Genomic DNA, 10,014 nt, shown 5'->3' with positions numbered 1-10,014 from the left:
GCAGAGCAAAGTGTTCAGTTTAACTAAAACGGAATTACGAGAAAAAACTCAACTTGCCTGGCAGCTTCTATGGAGAGAAAGCAGGATTGATGTTTCAGGTTCAGTGGCCCTTCTACAAATTAGCATTTTATTTGAGTGACAGTAGCTCACTCGGTACTATGTTGAAGTGTTTTCCTGTTTGAGGGGTTTGAACCCATGATCTTCTAGCTCAGAAGCAAGAGTATTGCATAACGAGCCACGGTTGATTGGAAAGTAGCACTCATGCAATAAAACAAAGTGAAGAACTGTGGATATTGGCAATCTGAAACAGAAACAGAAATTGCTGGTGAAACTCAACAGGGCTCACAGCATCTGCAAAGAGAAAGCAGAGTTAACATTTCACATCCAGTGACTCTTCATCTGCCAGACCTACTGAGTTTCACCAGCAATTTCTGTTTTTGTATACTTATGCAACTTGTTCACTTTTTATCAACAGCTTTACAATGGAACAGTTCAGTCTTCTGCTGCTATTAGTGATCAAGATACATTCAGTGGATGCACAATTCAATGGGTACAACTGTGATGCTAATCTGCACAGTAGGTTCCCTGGTAAGTTGGATCTAAAATTGGCAGGAAGCAGAGTGTAATTGTTGCTGGATATTTTGTGACAGAAATGCTGTTTTCCATTGTGTTTTGTGAGGTTCAATACAAAGTCATTGCTTTCCATAGTATATATCCATGATTTAGACCTAAATGTAATGACCATGATTAAGAAGATTGGAGGTGATACAAAAATTGGCCTTATTTTATTTGCTGCTGGGTTGTGGGTGAAGCTGGCAATATCAACGTTTATTGCCCTTCCCTAAGTGCCCCAAGGGCAGTTAAGAATGAACCCTATTGCTGTTGGCCTGAAGTCACATGTAGGTTGACCCAGTGAGGATGGCAGATTTCCTTCCCTGAAGACCATTAATGAACCAAAAGATGAAAAATAGTCATTTTAAATAATTAAACAGAGGCTACAATTCCCCCAAAACCAACTTGGTCATGGACCACAAACTCGACAGAATGGCAAAATAAACATTTGCACTGAGTGAACCTCCTGAGGGGTCAGGCACTATAAACTAAAGAAGAGATAATGCGACTGCATGTGATTTGGAAGGAAAATGCAATGTTGGCCTTAATTGCAAGGCGAATGGAATACAAATGTAGGGAAGTCTTGACGCAATGCTACTGGACATTGGTGGACTAGATTTTACATGCAGGTAAGAGAGTGATTTCGGCAAGGAGCATGAAATATCGAGAGGGTGCCCATCTACTCACTCGAGCTCACTCTCGTAAAGTTAGGATGGCCAGAAACCACATTAACAGCCATCCCACCCAATGCAAATTAATAATTGGGGGTCAATTGAGCTTCTTAAACGCTCGACCAACCCTAATGTATGTCGCCCATATCATAATATGGTTGATGCAAGAAGTCGGATGGCAATGAGATTCAAAGATTTTTTTTTAAAAAGTGCTTAAACAGCCAGAAGGAAGTGGGTGGGTTGCTATTACACCCCTTGTCAAACAGGGCACCCTTTATGAGAAAATAGCACCCCATTTCTCTTGCCATCTGCACATTCTTTAAAACCCAAATCTCATCCCTTTGCTAAGTTGAAAATCTCTGCCTGAAGCCCCAAATTACTGGTAGTTGGGAATCTGTGACCCCATAGATTGGCCAGTATCTTCAGAGGTGAGGACTTCCTCTCCGTGAGGGTCTGACGACACACCGGAGCTCATTCAGCAATCTTTACCGTCCAGCAGTACTTTACAGCTGCTGGAGAGGCTTCTAATTTTGCAATTGTTGGCTGTTTTCCCCAAGGGGCTGGGGGTGGTGGTTAAGCCAGTCACGCCCCATGATTCAGTACCCTATACAGGTTTTGGTTGAGGAGGTTTTCTGTCCTTGTGGGAATTTGGCAAAATGAAAAGTATTCCTTATTAAACATGCAAGGTTCTGAGGGAGTTCGACCATGTAGATGCTATAGGCATGTTTCCCCTCATGGAAGAATCTAACTGGGTCACAATTTGAAAAATGTCACTTGTAAGGTAGACTTGGGAAGGAACTTATTTTCTTAGTGAGTTGTTCGTATCTGGAATTCTCTCTCACAGAGTGCACTTGTGACTGGATCATTAAATACATTCAAGGCTGAACAAGACAAGGGAATTAAGGATTTTGGGGACAAGCAAGCAAATGGAATTAAGGATTCAGCCAAGTAATTTATTACATGGTGGAGCAAGCTTGATGAGCCAAATGGCCTACTCAACTCCTATGATGTTATGATCCATTTCCTTTAGCACATAGATCTGTAAGCAAGGCAGAGATTTAAAGCAATTAACAGAAGGACTGGAGTGTGGAATTGATAATAATTCTTTCCACCCAGAAGGTGGAAATCATATTTAACTCATTTCCTGAATATAATAGAGGCAGAAATCAGGATTGCGTTTTAAAATAAAAACTTGACTATCCACTTGAAGTGCAACAATTTGCATGCTCTGTGTTAAAGGTTGGGAAGTGGACTTATGCAGAGCTGCTGTTTGTCAGTTGATCCAAACACAATGGACCAATGGCCACATTCTGTTCCACAAATTCCATGATTCAATGATTAAACAAAGTTGATATACATAAAATTGTTAATGTTTTTAATGTTAGATTATAAATCCCAACTATGTGGACTGTTACTTGAAAATATTGCACCCAAAGCTGCAAAGTGCTAATATCATTTAGGAATCTTTCGACCGACCTATCTAAAGAGAAATATTTATTTAATTAATTCTGAATTAGGGTCATAGAATCATAGAGTCATAGAGATATACAGAATGGAAAAAGACTCTTTGGTCCAACTCATCCATGCCAACCAGATATCCTAAATTAATCTAGCCCCATTTGTCAGCATTTGACCCATATCCCTCTAAACTCTTCCTATTCATATACCTATTTAGATGCTTTTTTAAACGTTTGTAATTGTACCAGCCTCTGCCTCTTCCATACACACACCAAGCTCTCATGGAAACATTCTGCCGTAGGGTCCTTTAAAATCTTTCTCCTCTCACCTTAAACCTATGCCCTCCTGTGTTGGACTCCCCACTCAAGGTAAAATATCTTGACTATACATCCTATCCATGCCATTCATGATCTTATAAACCTCTATAAGGTCACCCCTCTGCCTCCGATTCTCCAGGGAAAATAGCCTCAGACTATTCAGTCACTCCCTAAAGCTCAAAGTATCCAACCCTGGTAACATCCTTAGAAGTCTTTTCTGAAATCTTTCAAGTTTCACAACATTCTTCCTATATCAGGGAGATTAGAATTGAACATAGTATTCCAAAAATGGCCTAACCAATGTCCTGTACAGCCTCAATTTGACCTCCCAACTCCTGTACTCAATGCACTCACCAACAAAGGCAAGCATACTAAGTGACTTCTTCATTATCCTGTATACCTGGAACTCCACTTTTAAGGAACTATAAACCTGCACTCCAAGGTCTCTTTGTTCGGCAACACTCCCAGGACCTTACCAGTTAGGGTATAAGACCGGCCAAAATGCAGCACCTCACATTTATCTAAATTGAATGCCATCTGCTATTCCTCGGTCCATTGGCCCATCTGATCAAGATCCCATTGTAATCTGAGGTAACTTTCTTTGCTGTCCACTACACCTCCAATTTTAGTGTCATCTGCAAATTAATTAACCATATCTCATCATGGTTTTTCAATTCATTATACTTGTGTATACCTTTGTTTATTATTTAACTTAATTTTCTAATCAACCGGTTCATAGATGCTGTAACGCATTACTGGAGCAGGTAGAACCTAAACCCAGCCTTCTTCGTTCAGGGGTAGGAACACTACCACTGATCCACTGCTGGCAGCTTATTTTATAGCTTCACATTGCCCATTTGTAGCTGTTTTCCCTCTTATTCTAATTTCCTATTTTTCTCCAAAATGTGGTGAAATAAACCATGACTTTAAGTGAGAATGTAAAATTGATTAGATTCTCTACAGTGTGGAAACAGGCCCTTCGGCCCAACAAGTCCACACCACGACTCTGAAGAGAAACCCATCCAAACCCATTCCCCTACCCTATCTTTACCCCTGGCTAACACATCTAACACTGTGGGCAATTTAGCATGGTCAATTCACCTGACCTGGGTAATAGCAAATCGGCAGTTGTTTATATTTTACTAAAATGAGAAATTGACCTTATTACTGTCTATTTTCCACTACATCATAAATATCTATTCCAGTGGTTCTTAATGAGGTGCTCTGTGAACTGTTCTAAGCTGATCAATGGTAATAGTTAATGTTCTAAATGAGACCTTAGCAGGCGCTTGCACAAAGTTAAAATAGCTTATATGATTTTATTGAATCAAGTTGTCTTTATATTTTTATACCCAAGGCAAGGTTTATTTTTCTGATCTCTATGCATTAGTGACATTGCTGGAGAGTTTCCCATATCTAATATTTTTAGTCAAGTTAGAAACATGTTCGATAAGATCATGGAAATCGCAACTAGACCAATTATTCCACTATGTTTATGAAATCACTAATGTTCAGCAACATGAGGGAAAGGTCTCCTAATTCACATCACTCATAATTGCCATTTTGTGTAGTAATGTTAAGATAAATGAGACCAAAATAGCATCCTTTCCCAATTCCGCCTCAAGTTGGCCACGGACATCTTACATTGCATTTCCATGTTTCAAACTTCCTGATTCAAATTGAATAACCTTCCATCAGTCCAGATTAAAATCCACTTACCATTCTTCAGCTCATCCAGGTAATTGATTTGAATGTTTCACATGCTATTTTGTACTCTCATACTTATCAATTACTGACATAAATTGTCATCATTAGCAAAGTTTATAATATTACTAGAATTTAGAAAGGAATTGAATGCTTACCATCTGACCACTTGATTAAATTTATATCACTTATAACATTATGTTTATATCCCAGATATGTATTTGCCAAATGCACCTCAACAATATTAAATTTAACTGCAGTAAGTGGTTATGTTGTCAGCAATGTATATCAGTCAGTCCTCAGTAAATGTCTTTAATCAGATAGTAATTGAAATAATTAATTCTTTCTTCCTTCAGGCGAAAAGGACATCCTTGTCTTTTGTGGAGTACAGACCATCACAATCAAGATCAACTTTTGCCCAGTCCTGTTCTCTGGCTACTCGGAAACAGATTTAGCATTAAATGGCAGACATGGCAATGCACATTGCAGGGGTTTTATTAATAACAGTACTTTTCCCACAGTTGTCATATTCACCATCAACCTCAATACACTGGAAGTCTGTGGAAATAGCTTAGTGGTAAGATTAACTCTCTTCTTTCATTTGTGAACAATAGGTTATAGGTATTATTTCATAAATACCTCATACACAGAAACATTGAAATGCAGTATGAGCCTGTCATCTTGTTAAACACCCAATGCTTTTCATGTATGAATCTGTGGGAAGCCTCACTTTAGTTATAAAACATTCAAATCAATGTTTCTAAATGGATTATTTTGATGCAGCATTGACTTATTCTCAAAACTAGAGAAAAATTTTAGTAGCACTAATCTTTGCCAACTAAGTCTCAAGTGATACTAGTACTTTCTACACTCTAGGTCATATTGGAGAGGGTAAATTTAGAATTCTGGAGATGGGGAGGATTTCTGCTCTTCACAAGGTATTCTTTTAAATTCTAAATTTGCAATAAGCCACAGTGCTATTTGAGGAAGCCTGGCCTTCCCTTCTAGAACAGACCTACTCCTGCCTGCTCCACCCATTGGAAAACCAGAGTAATTTGTAATAGATTTTAAGGTCCTCATTGATATGTGTCCATAACCAGAGCCCACCACCTCACTGAAAATTCACACCAATGTGACTCAAGTTCTGTGGCTCACAAACTGGCCTGTTCTGGCATATGAAGGCCAGTTGCAGTAAACTACAATCTGGAGTAGACATCAGGCTTGAATCAACAAATGTATATGTAGGACACCTAAAAATTTGCCCCACATGTGATTTGGCTGTTAATCTTCTCATTACTGTATTTGTCTTTGTTGCATCTGTTTTAAGAGAGGAACAGGAGTCTAACGCATTTTAAGCTTTACCTCAATCAATGACAAATCAACCAATATTCTTCTTTCTCTTTCACCTTTTTCCTTGCCAAATTATAGCCCCAAGAGGTACATGGGTGTCTCCTTTTTGGAATGTAAAATCAGTAAAGATTTTCTTATGAACTATTTTGTAGGTCTCCGCTACTCAAGGACTCAATGCATTAGGTAATATTTCGATGGTGCAATTTGGGAACATTTCAGGTTATATTGACACTCCAGACCCACCAACAATTATTAGCTACCTACCAGGGCTACTGTATAAATATAGCTGCAGCTACCCACTCGAGTACCTGATCAACAACACCCAGCTTGCTTCGTAAGTTCACATTTTAATTGAAAAAAATGTTTCATCAGGTTTGTTTTCATTCTTGACAATAATTCCTGTTCAGTTTTTAAAGTGCTTTTACAACATTATTTTTAGATCATCTGCAGCAATTTCAGTGAAAGACAGCAATGGTACATTTATCAGTACTTTGAACTTACTCCTGTACAATGTAAGTTTGTCAAATGTTAACAAAATAGCAATAGTCAATATAGACATACTTCACTTTCCAGAACAGTTCAAATTTTAAAAATGAATGCAAAGTTGTTCTTTAGAAATAATTCTTAAATAATACTTTATTTTGTTTTTTGGATAGAATATATATTTCTATGTGTACACATCACCTGATATTTTGCCTTTTGTATTCCTTAATTGGCTTGGTATCAGCTTGGATCATAGTAGAGTTTCCTTTTATTGTAAGTTCATTGACACTTGAGTGCATTACTGATCAAGTGCTGGGCTGTTAATTTCCATTATCTGTAAAGGTCAGGAGAAGCAAAGCTATGATATCCTTACAGACATTTCCATGCTTGACAGATTGTAGTGGTTCACAACTCATTAAATCAGTCCTGTGTAACACATCATTGGACAAAGTCACTTCTGTGATCAGCTGACAGAGATGTCAATGTAACTACTTGAACACAGAGGAATTGATGAAAATTTTAAACATTTAAGAACATATCTCTGTTTAGAGTCATAGAACTGTATAGCATAGAAATAGACCCTTCAGTCCAACTCATCCATGCTGACCAGATATCCTAAATTAATCTAGTCCCATTTGCCAGCATTTCGCCCATATCCATCTAAACCCTTTCTATTCATACACCCATCTAGATGCCTCTTAAATGTTGAAATCGTATCAGCCTGCACCATTTCCTCTGGCAGCTCATTCCATATGCATGTCACCTTCTTTGTGAAACTATGTCTTGTATGATATTCAAACCCCATTCTCAATTGGTCTCTCTTTATTTTTCATTTTGTCATCTTCTCTCTATCTATCTGTATGACTCTCACAGTTTCTGTTATTGTGGTTTCTATATTTGTCTTTGCAAATTGTACTTCATCTCCTTCCTCATGGAGGTGTTCTCTACCCTCTACTTTCTCTGCCAATATTTATTTTCATCTGTGTATACATCCCACAGTTATATTTAACACAATTTGTAACTTATATCATTAAAACTCAGTGTCATTTACAAAATGGGAATTACTGTTTAAAATTTGTATTGGGAGTGGAAGAGATGGAGTGAGGTTTTCCAGAATCTAAAGAATTTGAGGAAGAAGCTAGATGCCTGAACTTGGGTAATAGAAAGCAAAAAGAGGGGGTGGACTGATAGCCTGTTTGGGATAGAATGGAGCCAGAACCTTACATGGACATTATGTTGAGGCTGGATGGTCTTCCTCTTGTGATCATTCAAAGCTGCAGCCCTACACTGTATTAGCTTGTCAACAGGCACTGAAAATTGCACGGGTGAGGGAGAGAAAGTGAAGGAAGTGGATGTACAGGGCTCTGGGATCCAGAGGAATCAAGAGAATTTGGACCTAAGAAAGTAACATTTTCTCATAGTAAGGCAACTGAATGCTGAGACAAAGAAAAGATTACTCGGTCTTTAAAAAGAAGATAGCACAGAATGGGGATATTTTGCATCCTATCCATTCACAGAATGTAGATATCACTGACAACCAGCACTTATTGCACATAACTGAAGGCATACTAAGCCATTTCAGAGGGCTGGCAAGAGCCAATCTCAATTTTGTGGATCTGGAGTTACATGGAGGTCACAAGTAAGGCCATCAGCTTTAGGGCTCAGTGGTTAGCACTGCGGCCTTACAGCACCAGGAACCCAGGTTCGATTCCACACTCAGGTGATTGTCTTTGTGGAGTTTGCACATTCTTCCCATTTCTGCTTGGGTTTGCTCCAACTGCTGTGGTTTCCTCTCACCATCCAAAGATGTGCAGTTTAGATGTCTAGGTTAGGGGTAAATATAGAGTAATGCGGAATAAATTTGGGTGAGATACTCTTCAGAGGGTCGATGTGGACTTGTAGGGCTGAAGGGCCTGTTTCCACACCATAAGGACTCTATGAAATTTCCTTTCCTAAAAGTCATTAGGGAGCCACAGGGCCTTAACAACAATCAAGACATTCCATGGACCCAATTACTAATGCTATCATTTCACTCCAGATGTAACGAATTAACCAACTTTAAATTCCTCTGCTGCCATGTGGGTTTTGAAGTCACAGCTCCAAATTATTAGTGCAGAACGCTGGACAGCTTGTTAAGCAACATAATTACCGTACTACCACTGCCTAAGGGGAAGGATGGTTAGAAGAAGACTGGGCTATGTTTGCAAAGAATTAAGCAAAGATCAAGTATGTGGGAGCTTCAGGCAGGTTCCTGAAAAGGCTTTGAAGGCCAGATTAGCAAAACAAATGAGAATAAGCTGAAAACAAAAACAAAAATGGGATCTGATTAGTTTATGTTGTCACTGCTTATGTTTAAACTAAACATCAATGTTCACTGAAATATTGCAATCAGCCAATATTACTGACAGATATTTAGGTATAATTTATAAAATTTCTAGTTTATAAATAAGCAGCAAAATTAAACATGACAAAATTATGCATGGATCATTAATTATTCTGCTGTTGGAATGCAGAGTAGTTAGGTACAGAGTGTGACAATAAACACTTCATGAGACATGGCGATCCCTGCATTGCTGAATCAGCAGAGGCAGGAGAGAGGGAGTTTTGGTTAGGGCAGCAGTCCAGTGATAGGAATTGACAAAAAAGTTGATAGAATATTTGGGTGTTTTACTTAATTTGCCTTGTGAAATTGAGGCAGAACTTTGGGACTGGAGACTAAACAGTGGAGATGACAGACCATGATAGAGCACACAGAATGACAAAGGTCATTGTTCTGAAACTCTAGGCTGAAATTTACAGCCCATTGCCAGGCATCTTTTCAAGGATGGGAGAGATACACAAAGTACGTTGGATGCACGACCCACCTTCTTCACACCCATCCCCTACGCATGCCCACTAACAATGGGGTTGGTAAGGTACCCACTATGACATCACATGCCCTTTGACCCAAGGAGCCCTTAATTGTCCAAGTGAGTGAAAGGCCAGCCAGAGTGTACAGGCTATTTATAAAACAACTTTATTGAAAAGATGGGAAGGAGGAAGCATCATTTCGGGGGAGCACCCTTCTACGCATTTCAGAGGCACTGCTTGTGGATTATCAGCCATGATCTCATTAAATGACAGAGCAAACTCAATAGGCTGAATGACCTACTTCAGCCCCTATGCCATTTGGTAACTCCTCAAGATGTCTACTCCTGCCCCTTTCCAGCCTGCCCCCAAACCTCCCCTCACGAACTATCCCTCAACCCTGCTCCTCACTCTCTCAGTGCCTAATCCTTCCTGCTTTAAAAGGGCTAAACCTACAGTTACTATCACCACTCCTCATGGAGATGCCTTACAATCCTGACAGTGTTCACTATTGAGCGCTGGCACTGCTGGGACTATTCGATCCAATGACCAAATAAAGTAGCTGTCAGCTC

General features: G+C 39.2%; 1 protein-coding gene across 1 annotated transcript in view; it reads left to right on the top strand.

Moving 5' to 3' along the window:
- The first annotated feature begins 482 nt into the window (after window positions 1–482).
- The window catches only part of LOC132820812 (zona pellucida-like domain-containing protein 1), a 35,806-nt gene continuing 26,274 nt past the window's right edge, over window positions 483–10,014 (top strand). Inside the window, exons 1-4 of the mRNA XM_060833127.1 lie at window positions 483–588; window positions 5,119–5,339; window positions 6,265–6,446; window positions 6,552–6,624. Of these exons, the coding sequence (XP_060689110.1) occupies window positions 483–588; window positions 5,119–5,339; window positions 6,265–6,446; window positions 6,552–6,624 (582 nt within the window). The remainder of the gene's footprint in view (window positions 589–5,118; window positions 5,340–6,264; window positions 6,447–6,551; window positions 6,625–10,014) is intronic.

The sequence above is a fragment of the Hemiscyllium ocellatum genome, chromosome 12, assembly GCF_020745735.1.
Source record: "Hemiscyllium ocellatum isolate sHemOce1 chromosome 12, sHemOce1.pat.X.cur, whole genome shotgun sequence".
Classification (NCBI taxonomy): domain Eukaryota; kingdom Metazoa; phylum Chordata; class Chondrichthyes; order Orectolobiformes; family Hemiscylliidae; genus Hemiscyllium; species Hemiscyllium ocellatum.
This window is presented reverse-complemented; position numbering and strand designations above follow the sequence as displayed.